This window comes from Drosophila hydei, unplaced genomic scaffold (genome assembly GCF_003285905.1).
Source record: "Drosophila hydei strain 15085-1641.00,03,60 unplaced genomic scaffold, DhydRS2 tig00000211-arrow-pilon, whole genome shotgun sequence".
Classification (NCBI taxonomy): Eukaryota; Metazoa; Arthropoda; class Insecta; order Diptera; family Drosophilidae; genus Drosophila; species Drosophila hydei.
The window spans coordinates 1,585,093-1,602,709 of NW_022045685.1; the positions used below are offsets into that span (position 1 = coordinate 1,585,093).

Sequence of the window (17,617 nt, forward strand, 5' to 3'; positions counted from 1 at the left end):
ACAATATTTGCTGTTGCTGCTGCTGCTGCTGCTGGTGCAATAGCAATTGCTGCTGCTGCCACCTTCGCCTGATCTTCCAGTCAACGTTAGCGCAGTTCCAAGTACGTCAACATTTTTTATGCGCCATTTTCTTCATCATTTTTACGGTCAACAGTTGCTCAAGTCGCTTTACGAGCCAAGCAAACAGCAGCAGCAACGGCAGCAGCAGCGGCAGCAGCAGCATATACGGCAGCAACTATTCTTACTCGGATAGACAAAAAGTTGGCAGTCTTAAGTCGATTCTATGGCCTTTTCTTGCTCAGCTGTTTTGATTTATTGGACAAAAAGCGTAGCCGGCAGCCGGCTGCCGGCTGCCGCGTTTAGCCTCAAGAATTGCGCACTTCATGTTCGGCTATGCATTCTGTCACAGCCGCCCGTTTTCGATGACCAAAATGGGTGTGGCAAGCGGCTATAAATTTAGCGGCATAATGAGCCGTTGAGATGCAAAAACGTATGGCCCGCGAAGCCCACAGCTGGCTTACCCACTGGGTGGCCACAATTTGTGGCCAGTTAGTTGGGCAAACAGAAAAAAGTCGAGTACTTAAATGCCCTTCGAACTGAATTATCTGCAGGTTAACAATTAACAATACATACATACACACATATATACATATATATATATATATATATATCTATATATATATATATTTATCTATATATAGTGGTATCGTATTGTGGCAAAAAGCGTAAGTTATGAAGCAGCCCTAAAGTTGCTGGAAGGACACGCGACAACAGCGAAAGTTCCTGGAATTCGCAAAGCAAATTATGCGCCAAACTCGGTCTTAATTGTTCCCGGAACGATCGCAGCTTAGTCAAATGTCAATCAAATGTAATAATTGCCAGTCAAAATCTTACTTTGATCTTCATTTCGCATGGCTAACTTAAGTCGAATTCCTTTTGATGCCTTCAGAGCTTTGGTCTAAATTGAAGGACTTAGGTTGAAGTTCATTAAACTTGTAGCGAAATTTGATCATACATGTTTTTTATTTAGACAAAAAATACTTAACTTAAATTAAAAATTATTCTTAGTTGTTGACTTGCCTAAATTTTAGTTGTCCGATTTGGTTTTAGAACCAATCAAATCTGATTTAACTGAACTGAAATTTTTGTGGAATTCTACTTGAGAATATATTCAATATATAAATATTTATATATGCATATATATAGTGAAAATAAAACAATAAATTTTAATGAGTAAAATAGAAGCTATTTATACATATTTTTTTTAAATTTTTTTATTTTTTTTTTAATTCTTTTTCAACTTCAAAAATCCAGCACTACTATTTCTATGAACAAGCGATTTTCAATGCACTTTTTTAAAACCGTCAAATAGAAATGAAGCCTGGCCGAAAGTAACGGCACTTTTTAATAATTCTCTCTTTTGCTTTTATGCTTTATTCCAAATTGGAAAAATAACGTTTCAATTGGCTTAGGTTTTGTGTGGTGCAACGCTACTAGTTTTATGAACACAGCTGTATCTAGATATAGATATAGATATAGCTATAGATATAGATGAATATGCAAAAAGCTAAAAAAAATTGTGACAAACATGTTGAGCACATTTATCTCTCTGCCGAAATGACAGATTGTTTTCTTTATGTTAAATGTCATAATACGAATGTGAAATTAGTTTAAATATTAAAATTTGAACGAAACTCGTTTCGAGCAGGCGCTGCTGCTGTATCGGAGTATATATACATATATACATGTATATATATATATATATCTATATATAGTTAATGATAGCGCTGGCATTATAAATCATGGCTGCTCGCCCGATGGCTGTTATAGGGTAGCTAATGGCTGCCGATCTCTGGCATATTACAGATCTGAGACGCTGCCGAAAGCTGGCTTAGTGAAAATTATTTGACGGCCGTCAGGAATTGAATGCTTATCGCTAGCTGTCTCCGAAACGCTTCGACTCGCCCTGGCCGACCTGATATGCAAGTTATGGGCCCCCAACTGTTGGGAACTTTTCCATTTTGTGCAGACCGCTCGGGCCAGGACTGTGGTGCGGCAGGCACTGTGGGGCTTGGCCTGGCCTATGCCACGACATGGCCACATAGGACGTGGCTTTGGGGCCAACGTCGTCGCCTGTCTGACAGTCTATATATATATATATATATATATATATATATGTATTTATGTATGTATATATATATAAGCATATATTCTTTCTTTTTTTGGTATTTGCAGTTTAGCTTGAAGCTGAAATAGTAATTCACATTGAATGGCTCCGGTGGTGCGGCGGCTGCTGCTGCTGCTGCGTCTGTTCTCGTTTCGGTGCTGCTTCGTGGCTCTTTTATGATTTCTTTGCCGTTTTACGATTATTTTAGAGCTGTCAATAGTCAACGTGTGAGATAATTTATACGCCATAAATTTCAGTGCAAGCACAACTTGAGCCCGACTTCGAGTAGAACAACAACAGCAACAGAAAACAATAACAAAAAGCCAGGCAACTTATTTCTTTTTTTAGCGGAAAGTCCACGAATGGATTCACTAGCTGAGAAGTGGGGCAGGGGCTGCGCGGTGCGGGCTGCTGTCGACATCATCAACAGGTTCTATTGCGCTTTTTTATAAGTTATTGTTGTCGTGGCTGTTGTTGTTGTCTGCGACCATTTCGACTGGCCCACAATTCATTTGTGTAGCTTATCGCCTTTTTGGCTTGATTTACAGCCCCGGCAATAGCAACAACAACGTTAAATGCACTCAACAGGTTGTTTAACACTTGACACGGGACATTGGGAGCCATAAGGCGAGCAACCGAAACGGCAACCCACAAACTAAAAAAACAGACTTTGAAATATATAAATATTTTTAATTTTGAGCGAGCGAAAAAAGAAACAACAGAAAAATTATAAACTTTAGTTGCTCGCTTTCCTTAATTAGAGCTCAAGCAATGTGCAGCTGGCAAGTGTTGTTGTTGTTTTCTAGTTGATATTTTCTTGTTAAGATTTTATTTATTTAAGTTTTCTCTTCCGCCATGGCTGAAACGGTAGCCAAAGCCTCAGAAGTTGATTTATAACCAAAAGATTCGCGAAGGCAGAGAAACAGGCAATAACAAAAATCGAATATAAACAATAAAAAGAAAAACAACAACCAATAAAACGAACAACAATTTGTAGCGAGTGCCCAATTGAGCCACTTGACGCGCTCTCACGCAGCCGCAGCCGCCGTAGGGTGTGCTGGGCGGCGAGGGGCTGGGGGTGTAGTAATGACCTTTAACCCGCAAGTTGCAAGTCCAAGTCAGGACTGCGTCGACTGGCTCTGGCCTCTGCCACCGCCCCTGCCCAGGTTGCCCGTCTTGCGAGTTGTCTTCGCTTCGTTCGCTCATTCGGCTGCTCCGCGCTCTGCCCGTTCGGCTGGAACCAACCAAGCCCAAAGAAAAACGATCGCGGCGCAGATGACCGCAGCTAAATGCGATTAGTTCCGAGTGCTCCGACAGCAGCCACAGCCGCAGTCCCAGTCAAAGCAGCGGCGGCGGCAGCAGCAGCAGCAGCAGCGATAGCCAACCGACAAAATTGTTCTAAACGATGTGGGCTTTCATGAATAGGAAGGAGTGAGAGAGAGAGAAAATAGTGAGAAGAAGGAAGAAGAAGACAGAGAAGAGCGAGAGAGAGAGAGAGAATAATAGAGAAGAGACGAAGTAGGCAGCGAGAGAAAAATGAGAAGAGAGAGAGAGAGAGAGAGAGAGCAAGTTTACGGAGAGAGAAAAAAATATGAAAACAATGAGAATGATAAAGAAGAGAGAGGAAAGACAGAGAAAGGGAGATAGAGAGAATAAAGAGAGAGAGAGAGATAGAGAGAGTAGGGAGTGAAAGAGAGAGAGGGAGATGGAGAGAGTAGGGAGTGAATGAGAGAGAGAAGAGAGATAGGGAGACAGAGACAAAAGAGTCCAAGAGAGAGATTGAGAAATAAGTGAATAATAGAACAGTAAGACAGAGAAAGGATAGAATGTGGGAAGAAATCTCTTTTGCTATATCTATAAACAGATGTCTAGATATTTAGAGTGACTCAAAGTAGTTTCGTACGACTATCTTTATATGATTTAGTGCAACTTGATCGATTGGCGTTAATAAATGGAAATATATACGAATAAACACATTTGATTGATGCCTGTTGGCTTAACTTGTTTACAAATCAAAAGTCTGAAAGGAATATTTCCATGTGATTTCCCATATAGTTTAAACAATATCCATTACAATTGAAGAGATAAAAATAGCTGTTATTATAGATGATACAGTATGCTCTATATACATACTTATGTCCATATATATCTATGGATATCTGCAGAGATTCTTAATAATGCTGGAGCTGCAATAAATTCAAGCCTCAAACGCTTCACTTTATATAAATTGACATTTTTGTGTGGTGTTCCTATTAGGTTGAATATATATTTATTTTCCTTTTATTTTTTTTGTGTATCACTCGCTCTCTCTCTCTCCCTCTTTCTCCCTCTCTTTCGCTCTGTGTGTGTGTGCAGCAAGTGAAGCATTGCAGACGGTGCGGGCGTCCCTGTGAACCGGGTCTATATCATCAATAACCGAAAAACGCTCAACATAATGATGCGTGTAATGTTGCTGCTGTCGCTGGTCGCTGGTTGCCGATCGCAGCGACAACGGCAACAACAACAGCCACAGCCACAGCCTCACCAACAGCTACAGCTACAACTGCAATAGCAACACCTTCGCAGTGTGTCTCCATCTTCAGCTGGGTTCTCGCTCTGCTTCTTTTCGACATTTGTTGAAGATCTTTCGGATGATCGGCGATCGGCAACGGGCAATGGGCAATCGGCTCTCGCCGCCTTTTGTTCGCCGCTCCGATCTCAATGAGCGGCAATTTGTTATGCGTTTTTATTGTGCGTTTATTAATTTGATTATGGCTGCATTATAAACTTGGCGGCAAATGGTATTTATAGGCATTGGCTGCCTGCACGACATCGTGTTGCCGTTGTTGTTGACACGCCGCACAGCAACATGTTGCAGGCGCCCTCTCCTCATCATCATCAGCATCAGCGGCAGCAGCAGCAACTTAAGGCACGTTTTTACTTTTTAATACTCATATGCAAATTAATTAATCAAAATCGCGCGCATACACGTGTCGCGGCTGTTGCTCGTTGTTGTTGCCAAATCATTTGCGGCAAAACTTCAAAACGCAGCGCAAACCACAAGATAATAAATGTATATATATAAATATATATATATATATATATATAGATATACCTTTGGTTATACACATAGCTGCGTATGTGTATTGAAAGAAGAAGCAGCGGGCGGCAGCGCCGTCGTCATTACCGAAGAGCAGCGTAAACGTGAAATTTGTTTGGCAACGAACCATAGCGAATTGCAACGCATCGTTTGGTTAACCCAAATCGAACCGAACCGAACCGAACTAAACTGAAACCAGAAGCGCTCAGTTCGCTGAAACCCCAAAAGTCTTTGAAGATTTTAATTCAGCTGCCAGCCTGAAAGTTCAGCTGACTTCTCTTTTATGACAAGTCAGATCTTTATTAAGTTAAGGCCAGGAACTAAACTAACCTTGACTTTTGAGGAAGATGCTTTATCTTTGACTTTGATCTCTCACATACAAGCAACTAAAAGCTGTCTGCATATTTCTTGCAATCAGCTCAACTAAATGCCAAAACAGTTCTGGCTCGTTGAGTAAAAATTGTTACCATTTTTATTATTTTATCTCCGGCTGCAAGTGCTGTAATCAGATAGCTCTGTGTGCTGCACAATCGGCAGCTGGGCAAGATTTAGAGGCTGCTGCTGCTGCTGCTGCTCCAGATGCTGGTGCCGATAAGGCAATGTTTCTCTGTTGACTTTTGCCACCCCAAAGCACAGGCCACAGCTCCAGCGAGGGTTGCTTCGCCGACGTGCAGGCGCAGTCAAGGTTAATGCTTTGTCGCAGCATCGCCCGACTGAACCCGAGATATGGCGATAAGAACATTCTGTATTTTCAGTATTTTCCTATTTTCGAAATTTTTCCCTTTTCTCCTTTTGTGTGTGTGTGTGCTTAACTTTTTGTCGGCTGTTTGACTTTGGGCGAAAGTCGGCAAACCGAATTCCAGAATCAGAGCAGCGCATAAATTGCGCTTATCGCGAACTCTGCGGCAGCTTATGAAGCTAATGGCCAGGGGTCGCAGTGGTAGGGGCTGAAAAGAGTGGAGTGTGAAGCGGGCGGGCGCTGCAGGGTAGCTGAAAGTTTGGGCCAGAGTTTTGCGGTCAGCAGGCCGAACGCTTTGAGAGCTGATTTCAAATATTATTTTGCCTGTCAAAATCACATAACAAATTTCTCACATATTGTTTGTTATTAATTGCATTGCTCCATGCAGGCGCTGGCGGGGGCATTAATAGCTAGAAGAGCGTGGGGGGGGGGGGCTGGAGCTGCTCACTTAAAAGCAATAAATTTGCAAAATTAATGTGAAAACCAATTAAAAGACATTTGATAGCCCAAACAGCAGACTTAAGACATCTACTACAAACTGTCTACATATATTTATAGAGAGAGAGAGAGGGACAGAGAGAGACGGAGGCGTTCATAATTAGAATATAGCATAATATTATGCTACCAAGAAAATGGTTCATTGATGTTGATGCTGTCGTCGTCGTCGTCGATGTTGTTGTTGTTGTTGCTGTTAGGCCAGTTAGAAAATCAAAGCGATTTGCAATCGCATCTGGCATTGTGCTTTGAGCCAGCCCATTGCCAAAATTTCCAATTGCAAATTTAACAAAATGCACTTTGCAGCCGAGGCAATGAGGCAGCCATGGTAGCTGGGGCAGTTGGGGCAGCTGGAGCTGCGTTTGGGCCGCACGCTTTATTTGGCACAAAACTTTAAACCTTTAATCGCATTAAACGCTGCCAAAGTCATTCAGCTAAACGGGTAGGGCGGGCGAAGTGCATGTGTGTGTGTGTGTGTGTGTGCGTGCCCGTGTTGCAGCAATGTCTGCCACATTAAATATTGAAAAATGCAAATTTACAAATACATAAATTTTAAATGAATCGCCAACACCAAAAGCATTTAAAATCAATCAATGTGGCTGCTGCAAGCTGCTGCCACAACAACAGCACTACAAAAGCCAGCTATAGCTGATATTATGCTACAACATACACACACACATGCACACACATGTATATATATGCATGACATATATATATATATATAAATCTATATATATCTATATATATATATTAATGTGCAACGCCGATAGGCAATGTCAAACCGACCCCGACGACCACATCAAACGTTGCCAGTTTTTTGGGTGTGGGCCATGTGTGTGTGTGTGTGTGTGCAAAGGGTATTGGCTGCACTGGCGCAACTCCATTGATATTAACAAAATAAACAAGCAACGTCAGCGACATCAGCCGCAGCACTCTAAGAGCAGCAGGAGCCGGGGCACGAGCGTGAGGGCGGGCGCTTGGCTTAGGAGCAGGGGCCAGCGGGTCGACAGCTCTGTCGCTTACAGCTGGCAGATGTCTGTGGCTTTTGGTGGGCTTCACTTTTGGCACAGACATTCCACAAATAATGTAACCGTTGCAATTTATTTGTATAAAAAGAGGAGCAATTTTTATTTGTTTAGCAAGCGTTACGTGAGTCCGTACAAATCAGTTCGGATTTAAGCTGAAAACAGAAAATGCTCTATTAAATATATGCAGAAGCCTTCAAACTTAATTGAAGATCTTGAATTTCTACTTCAAACTCTTGTTGCTTGCTTAAAAAGAACTCAGAAGAACTTTGGATAGAGAGAGGAGAGGTCTAGGTAATCCTACTATATAGATTTATGCTTCATTCAAATATTTTAGCTATGTTCAAGTCTTGCTTGACTCAATTGTCTCTCGATATATGTCCAAACAGATGATGAAAGCAAAGACTAAACTAGAATTAATCATATGTTTAACTATCTAAATGTAGATTATAAAAAGATACAAACTCAATAAAAACTCGTTCGAGATACAGGTCCATGTTAAAGTGCCAGTTAAATTTGGCAGAAACAAATAAAAACTTTCAGCTATAGACAAAGGTAAAATATATATATATAGATATAGTTATATGTGCTCATATAAGTCTTAAGCTATGCCCATCTTCGAACAGAAACAATCAAATGGTTGGGTGGCTGCGTGTGGGGGTGGCTGCACACGGAACAGGGTGGTTGGAACAGGGCAGCTTAGGCCGGGACAGGAGCACATCACTCATACGCTAAGGCTTATCATTGGCTATCTGTCTGCTGACAAACGCAAACAGCTAAAACAGCTGAACAGAGGACGAGCCGCAGGACGAACGCCACAGCACGGACGAGCTGAGGTGCGCGACGGCGTAGCGAGGCGAGGCGAGACAACGACACGACAGCCACGCGAATCATGAAACGAGTGGGCGCATTTCACTGAACCACCCAAAGGCAGCAGAGTTGGGGCAAGTAGACAGAGTGAGTGAGAGCGTGCGAAAGCGAGAGGGAGAGAGAGACATTGATATGGACAGCACAAAATAATAAAAACAAAAAAGCAACTCTCGAGCCTATAAAAATGAAAATCTGTGCGTCCTGACGACAATGTTGATGACGATGGCAGCCAGACTGATGGCAATGAAGATGAGAACGAGAGAAATGCAAATGAAAATGAAAATGAAAATGGGAATGGAAATGTGAATGTGAATGGTATGGAGATGGAGTATGGAGTGTGGAGTATGGAGTATGAATCATGGAGCATGGTAATGCGAAGACGAATGCGAATGGAAGTGGCCATGGATATGGATATGCTAATGGTCATGTTGACGAACTGATCGTGCAACAACAATAAGCCGCTTTTCGCAAATCAAACAAAAACTGGAGCGAGACTTGCAACCTGCTGAGTCTGAAGCTGTACGCAGAGCAGAGAAGACGACGCTGGACAACGACGGAGGTGGAAAGCAAAAAGTCTTCAATGCCAAGAAGCTAAGGCTTTGCACTGAGACACTCTGCATTTGCCTACTCCCTCAGCCTGGCCCCTCCGTTTCCATCTCTTTTCCTCACTCTTTTCTCTCGTTGTCTTTCTTTTTTGCTCTGCTTTGCTGGCCTTTCCCCTGCTGCTCGGCTATATCGCATTCACATTTTGCAACGCAACATGAATTTTAATGCAGAGCAACAACAACAACATGCTTGCTTGTCCGTGGTGGGGAGCCAGGCGGGGGATAGGCAGTGACAGTCGGTCGGGCATGGCCAGATATAAGGCAGCTGATAGGCAAAGAGCGATAGCTGCAGATACTTTTATTTTATTTTATTTTACTTTTTATACATATTTTTTTTGCCTTGGCACAGGGTTCAACAAGGCAGTTGGGGCGGGTCGGGGCGTTGGGGTAGCTGACTGGCAGCCCCCTCTGGTTTTGGTTTTGGAAATATAATGGCAAAGTAAACAGTTTCGCGATGGAGACGACAACGAGAACGACAACGACGACGACGACGACGACGACGACGATGGCGATGGCGATGGCAATGGCCATTGCTTCTGGCTGCCGCCGCCTTCTTTCAACTGGCTCTATGCTTGCGAGGAGGAGCTGCTCCTTTGCTGCAGCAAGGCCTTCTGCCCACCTAGCCCCCTTCTGCACTCAGACAACAACAACCACAGCAAAACAGCAACAAAGCAGAGCCACTTTCATGTCGCTTTGTGCGCTAGCAGATACTTTATATGCATGAGTTACAGAAAAAGAGGCGTATTTTGTATCTTGTGTGCGCATAAAATAAAAACAGCAACACGAACAATAACAACAACAACAACAGCAAGAGAGAGATATTGTATGTAGCAAAATATAAATATAAAATTTACATGGCGAAAATGGCTGAAGCGCATTCAAAGCTGAGAGAGTGAGAGCGAGAAGTTGGACGAACAAGTGGCCCCAGAAAGGGATAAAAGATAAGCCAAACAAAGGAAAAACAATGCTGAAAAGAGTAGAGCAGAACACACACAACATTCGACTCATTTTTTATTGCCTTGTAATGACAACTACTTACAATGTTATATCGATAAACGATTCTTACAGCGAGTCTTTCGAACAAACATATGGAAAAACGAAGGATTGCGCTGTGAATCTGGTTGCATAGAAATTTAGCTGTATTGAAATCTAGCGACAGTGAAATATAGCTATTTATAATGAAAGTCTAGCTTTATATGAATCTAGCTATAAGGAAATGAAGGTCTAGCTATAAATCTAAATTATATATATAAATATATAGCTATATAGAAATCTACCTAGACAGAAATCTAGCTACTAAGAAGTGTAGCTATACATAATGAAAGTATAGCTATATTGAAATCTAGTTGTAGTGATATCTAGCTATATAGAAATACTCCTATAAAGAAGTCTAATTACACAAATATAAATATGTGTATATGAAAGTCTGATTCCAGAGAAAAGTAACTATATAGAAATCTAGCTATATATATATATCTAGAAATCTATGTATTTCAATTTTTAACTTTATATATATATCTAGCTATATAAAACTCCAGCTTTATAGAAGACAAGCTACATATATATCTAACTATATATCGAAGTTCTATTCATATATATATAAGTCAGCTGCATAGAAATATGGAAATATAAAAATCTAGCTAAATATAAATAAAGTAATATATAATATCGAATATATCGCATCTATAGCTAAATGTAATATATAAAGTATATGTAATCTATGTCGAAATATATACAAATTATGGCACAAGGAGATCCAGTTATATTAAAGCCTAGCTATATTGAAATCTGGCTACATTAAAATCTAGCTATATAGAAATTTCCTTCTCTACAAATAGAAAACGAAATACAAATCTAACTAAATGGAATATATAAATAAATGTCATATTCTTAGAAATCCCGACAATGGATGACGGCATTCATTGGCTGTAGCTGTGTGAATGCATTTAAAGCTTAGCTTAATAATTGGTATATATTATATATTTTTCAGCATCAGCGAATCTATCAGAATCTATCAGCTATGCATAGCTAAGTTTTATGGCAAAGTCTTTAATTCCTTGTTTCTGGTTCTGTTTTATAATTTGTGTTCCGCGACAACAATCTTAAGTCCGTTAGCCTTTAGATTTGCATCGCCGAATCGAATTCCTCAAAACAGTTAAAAACACTTTAAGATCTTCGAAGCAGCTCGACTACTGTTTGTGTCTATTCAGCTCGACTCATTAATATTCCGAATATTTGCAACGAAATCGCAACTAATTATGTAATTAAAATGTTAACAAGTTTAATGTGAGCGGCGCAGCCAGTAAGGGCAACAGAAAAGAAAAGGCCTCAGAAATAGGTGTTAAATTCGTATAAATATTTCAAGCCTATTAACAGCCGAAACAACAACAATAACGACGACGACGATGACGTCTAAGACGATGACGGACTTTAGTCTCAGATGCGCGAAACGCAACATTAAATATTTTTTATGGATTTTTCTACATTCCCAAACTCACACACACATATATATATATATATATATATATATAAAGTATATATATTATAGGTATGCTTGTGAGTTACTAATTTACTCATGCCCTCGTAGCCCTGCTGAATGTAATCAAAATGTCAAATCAGGCGCAGCGAATCGCATTAAAAATAGCAGCTCAAGTAGCCAAGGCCCGAAAGAAAAGAGGAGAAAGAGAAAAAACCGTCGGCACCGCAACACAAGATGCTTAAAACGGGGCGAAGGCGCAGTCCATGGAGAAAGGCAAATGCCGAGCAAGCATTGACTTGGATAGGTGACAACACCTCCAAAGACCCATAAAGACTTACGAGCGCTCTTTAATGTTAACGCATGGCTTTATGTGGCCAAATAATGTGCACACGCACACTCACACACACAGTTACATATACTCCATATCATATATAGCTTATCATGAAAATATTCAACTTTTTGGCTGTCGTTTTATTTTTAAAAGAAAAAATGCAGACGACTTTAAAGAAACATGCAAAACTTTAGCTTTGGGAGAGAGGGAGGGGGAGAGAGAGTTAGAAAGGGAAAAATATAGAATTAAATAGAAAGACACAGAGAGATAGAGACGGGGATGGAGAGAGAGAGAGCTAGAGGCTCTCTAGACGAAGAAAGAGTGCTGCTTCGATATAGTTAAATGAGGAAGCAGCGCTTCTATTCGCTTCTCATGTTCATTAAAATTATCTTTGAGTCCAATATACGATTCTTGATTCTTAGAGCTGGTCGGTTATTCAATATTTTATAGCTCAGTAATTACTTATCGTTCTCTTCTCTTTGCTAAGCCGCTTCCCTCTGAGTCGCTGCAGCTGCAACTTTAGCTCAATGTGTGTCTAACGTTTTGGCTGCCTCATTAGCATTCGCAAATGGCTAAAAGCCGAAATCCAAAAAAAAAAAAGAGAAAACAGCGCTGAGCAAGAGCTGTTTGCAGCTTGCAGTTTGCCGTTTGCAGTTTGCCGTTTGCCGTTCGCAGCTTTGCAGCTGGCTGGCAAACGGTATTACGCATACGCCGCATATAACCACAAATTGCTACTGGTAGAGCGCGCCTCGGCTGTCAACCACCATATCTTTCACTTTTCTGCTTTGCTTTCATTTCTATGTTTTTTTTCTATTATTATTATTTTTTTCTTTTTAGTTTTTTTTTTTTTTTTGTGGTCTGCCTGCATTTCCATTTGGAATTTTGCATAAGATTTGCTGTCAAAAAAGAGCAAAGAAAGGAGAAGAAAAGCGGGAGAGAGAGAGAGAAAAAATAATGATTGCGATTGAGCGACGGCTGCTGGTTTGGATTTTCTTTCTTGGAGCTTTAACATTTTAGTCACGTTTTATAAGAGGGCAGGGGGCAAGCAGCAGATGGCTGGGGAGCGCAGAGGGGCTAAGGGGTAAGGTGGGCTGGGTTGGGTGGAGATTTATACAATAGGCGTAACCAACATGGCGCAGCAGGCAACTGCTGCAGCACAAGTGCTTTTTGGCCGGAGTTGCAACAAAAGCTGAGCTGAGCTGAAGTTGAAGCTGAAGCAGATTTTTTGCGCTGATGTCGAATGAATTTTTCACAGTCCGCAGCCAAAGCTGAGCAAAAAGTTGCTGCTGCTGCTGCTGCTGCTGCTGTTGTAGTCGCTATTGTATATTTATATATTGTTTTGGTCAGGCAGCTGCTGCTGCTTTTGCTGCTGTTGGTGCTGCTGCTGCTGCTGCAGCTATCGTCCATCCATGGTTGCTGCCTCTTGCTGTGTTTTGGGGCTGGCCTTTTGGGTGTTGCCCGGTCCGACCCAGCGAGCCATGAAGAACCTGCTGCTGCTGCTGCTTCTGCTGCCGCGGCTGCTGCATTATAAATGCAGCTAGCTCTGCGCGGCTCTGGGAGTCGAGTCTGCTGCCTGGACACACAATTATTGGCCTTTGTTGAGCGCGGAAAATGTTGTGCAAAATGCTTTGTACGTGCTTCGTTCTCCTTGCCAGCGGTCAATGGCTGCACAGTGGCCAAAAGAGATCCATGAACCTGCGATTGCGATTGCCACTCACGGCGCGTAAGCGAGACAGCGGACGTTGAGGCGCGAATCAAGTGGGTGCGAGCGAGATGCCAAATCGTTTTGTTGACAGTGAATTTTGGACGCTCTTTCCGTAGCCTAGAGCTGACTTCGTGCCTCGCCGCCTCTGCGTCGCGCCCTGCCTGTCGCATCTGCAGTAGCGGCAATTTTTCCACATCGTTACATAAATTTCAGCGCAAAATAAATGGCCAACGGTAGCCAAAAGTGCACTCAACAATATTTAAATTGCGACACTTAAGCGACAACAACAACAGCAACAGCAACAGCAGCAGCGGCGGCAGCAACAGCAACGGCGGCGTCTGCAAACAACAATTTGTCGCGTTTTAAAAACGCGCCAGAAGCAACGAAGGCAGCGACAAAGGCGACAACCGACAACCGACAAACAACGACCAGCAACCAGCAACCAGCAACCAGCAACCAGCAGCAACAACAACACCAAACGGTGCCTGACAAAAGTTTAAAACGAATTGTCAGTGCTCTGCCAAACATCGTTAACTGAATATCAGAAAACGTGGCACAGATCATTGGAATTTGTCTTCATAGAAGTCTCTCAGATATGAGCTAGTAAGCCTAAAACTCTTCTGTATCTAGGCTAGCCAACACTTTAAAGGCAATTCATAAAGTCTAAAATCGTTGCAATTCTTCATTCAACAAGTTCGATTCCCAGAACTCTTCTTATCGGAACGTAAACTCTTTGAGCTCGTTAGGAGCACATTTTTCTTGTTCTTTGTTTTTGTTTTGGAACAGCTGCTGCTGTTTTGTGAACGATTCGCAAACTTTGCCAGGCAGTGTAAACGCCCCGAAATAAGCGCGCTGGGGCGACTTGATGAAGATGGTGATGTAGCGCAGCAACCGTTTAACCTGAGCTAAAAAGTCTTGCGGACTGCAGCAACTGCTGCTGCTGCTGCTGCTGCTGAACTGACTGTCCGTCTGTCCGTCGGTCCGTCTGTCTGTCTATAAACGTCTATAACCTTCATTAAAAATTGTCTGCAGCGGCATAAAATGATTGATAACATCCGTCAATTTTGACATATGCGAGGTCTGGTACACAGCAACAGCCCAGCCCCCTCGCTTGGCCCCTCGCTTCGGTTGGGAGTCGCCAAGTTTGAGTGGCTGTCGCTGGCTCTGTCTGTGGTTGTGGCTGTGGCTGTGGCTGTGGCTGTGGCTGTGGCTGTGGCTCGCCCGCTCTTTGCCTGCAAAATGAGTCAATTCGTCAATCAATCAGTGTGTCAGTCGCTCATTTATAATGTAGAGAGCGCAGACTGTCAGTTTGTCAGCTTGTTCATTCCATCATTTGTCCAAGCATTCACTCACTCACTCACTCGCTCGCTCACCTATTCATTCATTCATTTTGGCTACTGACACTCGGGGCGTATGAGCAACGCGAAACTTGTCTTTAATAGCATTATTAATGCGCTCGCTTGGAGTTGCTTCTCACCAGGCTTAGCCAGGATGTGAGGCCATGCCCCCCTCCCCCGTGCACCGCCTTGGCAACCCTTTGCACTTGACTTGACTCGACTCATTCCGCCTGCTTGAGCACATAAAGTGCAAAACTTTTTGAATGAAAATAAATTTCGCACACACACAATCGGACAGACAGCCAGACGGTCTGGCCGGTCTGTTACCTGAATATGGAGCTGATGCTGATGCTGATGCTGATGACCACGCCTCCGCCTATACATATATTAGCTGTGGTCCCGGCTTAAATATGCCCCGTGGGCGCAGCAACTTTTTTCTTTTGCATTTTTGGCCAACGCAAAGCGAAGCGGCCTTTTGCCCATTGACTGATTGACCGAAGCAGCCAAGGAAGAGGCAAAACTCTGAAGAATCGAGCAGCAGCAGATGGAGATGGAGATGGAGATGGAGACGGGGACGAAGACTCTTGGTGAACTATGGGTCTCTCTTTGCTTGGCGAGTGGAATCAGCCCCCGGGCCGTGCTTGGCGTCTATCATTATACGGTTGCAGTTATCGGGGTGTGCGCCACGCCCAGCTCAGCCGAGGCAGCCCCAACTGGCCGCAGGGTGGAATCGAGCCTCGGCCAGAGCTGCAGCTTCCACCATTCAGCGCTCAGCACCCAGCACTCAGCTTAAGTTTTAGCTTCAACTTCAGCTGTCAGCCCTCAGCAGTTCCATTCACAATTCAAAGTTATTCACTTGTGCGCAAATATGCCACTCAGTCGGACACTCAGTTTGAAAAAGGTGCAAATGAGTGGGCAGCCCTCAGGTGCTGCCACTGTGTGCGCTGCCCAAATTTGTCTAAGTTTTTTTCGGGTGCCAGTCGCCCCCTTCGTCCACTCTCACTCTTACTCTGCCTCCTCCTCTCTTTTGTGCATTTGTAAATTTTGTGCATTTGCAAATTATATGTGTTGCGTGCACAGTGCACGTCAAATGTTTGCGCCCAGACAAGCATTGCTCATTTGCTCACTCACACACACACACACACACACATCCACACACAGACACATGTGCAAGCTTAATGAGCGCCGCACCCCCAACCCTGCCTTACTTGAGGCACCTGCGAGGTGCTAATTTGCGCCTCAAAGGATTTTAGCGCACAACAGTCAAGACAGAGAGAGAGAGGGAGAGTGGGGCAGAGGGACAGAGAGCACATAATAACAAAGGTCAACAAAAGCATTCGAGTTTCGTTTTTCACTCGAAGCTAATTTCGTGTTGGGAATGCTTGTAAACAGCTCCTTGATGGCTTGGCATACTTACTGCAAATTGCTTTGGCAAAATTTCTAACTTTTTCCCTGTTCAAATGTGGCAAATTGAGTGCGAGCGCACAGTAAATATTGTCTTATTAAGCAGTTTAATCGTCTGTGAGGCGAATGTCGACAAGAATTTCATTTGCTTTTCATATTTCATTGGCTTTATTAACTTTCTATGCTTGTTCCTTTGCAGGTCGCAGCGAGCCGCCGGTCGGCGTTGGCGATCCTTGTGCCGGCTGCAATAAGCCGATATTGGACAAATTTCTGCTGAATGTCCTGGAACGAGCCTGGCACGCGTCCTGTGTGAGATGCTGCGAATGCCTGCAGCCTCTGACAGACAAATGCTTCAGCCGCGAGTCCAAGCTGTATTGTCGCAACGATTTCTTCAGGTGAGTTAAGTGGAGAATAGTAATAGCTCTCTGCTAATGGCCACTCAAATCAAAGCTCGAACCAATCAATCAGCAAAGCAACGGCAGAGCAATCAATCTGAAGAATGAAAGTCAAGTGTTGAACGTTAGCTCACCTCAGACTCGCAGCCTCGTTGCCTCGCAGCCTCGCAGCACGCAGCAGTTGGGGCTTCGACCCTTTGGCTTTGGCTGGCTGGCGAGTCCTTTGTGCTTTTCCATTTGATTTCACTTTGCATAGAAAATTTTCTAATTGAAAATAAAAAATAAAAAGAAGCAAAATAAAACGAGAAGCGAAATCAATTAACATGCAAAACACCTGCACAAATCAAATGAAATCAAATGCAGCCGCCAGCTGCCAACTGCCAACTGCCAACTGCCAACTGCCAATTGCCAATTGCCAATTGCCAACTGGCAGCTGACAAAGGGCTTTACACAATGGGCAATGGTTAGCTCCGGACACTCTCGACACTGGGACAGCCAATCAACAACAATAATAGCCAAGACTCGTCGCCTGCTATCAGCAAACGCATTCACAATTCAGCTTTAGGGCATTTCATTTGCATCTTTTGTGACTTTGGCTAAGCGGACGCAACGCTGGCAAGCAACCTCGAAGCTATTGAATTCCAGAGCCACTAACTAAGCTTTAAGTTAAGGCTTAAAATAGTAGCAAGTTCCTATCAATTTCCTTGTAGTGAAGCAATCGCACTCAATCAATAAATAAATTGGCCAATCAGTCAGTCTCGCTGTCAAGCAACTAGTTAAAAAGTAATTCAATCAATCAGTGAGCTGAAGAATCAGGCAACATTTATTCATTCAATCATTTCCATCATCTTAATCAACAGTCAATCAAACAGTCAGGCAGTTAGTCAATCAGCTATTGTGTTTATCTATCAATCAGTCAATCTATCAGCCAGTTCAATCAAACAGTCAGTTGGGCAGTTAATCAATCAGTCAGCTATACGCTAGTC

General features: G+C 42.9%; 1 protein-coding gene across 1 annotated transcript in view; it reads left to right on the plus strand.

Moving 5' to 3' along the window:
* LOC111603177 (LIM/homeobox protein Lhx1) overlaps positions 1-17,617 on the plus strand; it is a 56,654-nt gene that overhangs the window by 2,887 nt on the left and 36,150 nt on the right. Inside the window, exon 2 of the mRNA XM_023320658.2 lies at positions 16,436-16,631. Within this exon, the coding sequence (XP_023176426.1) occupies positions 16,436-16,631 (196 nt within the window). The remainder of the gene's footprint in view (positions 1-16,435; positions 16,632-17,617) is intronic.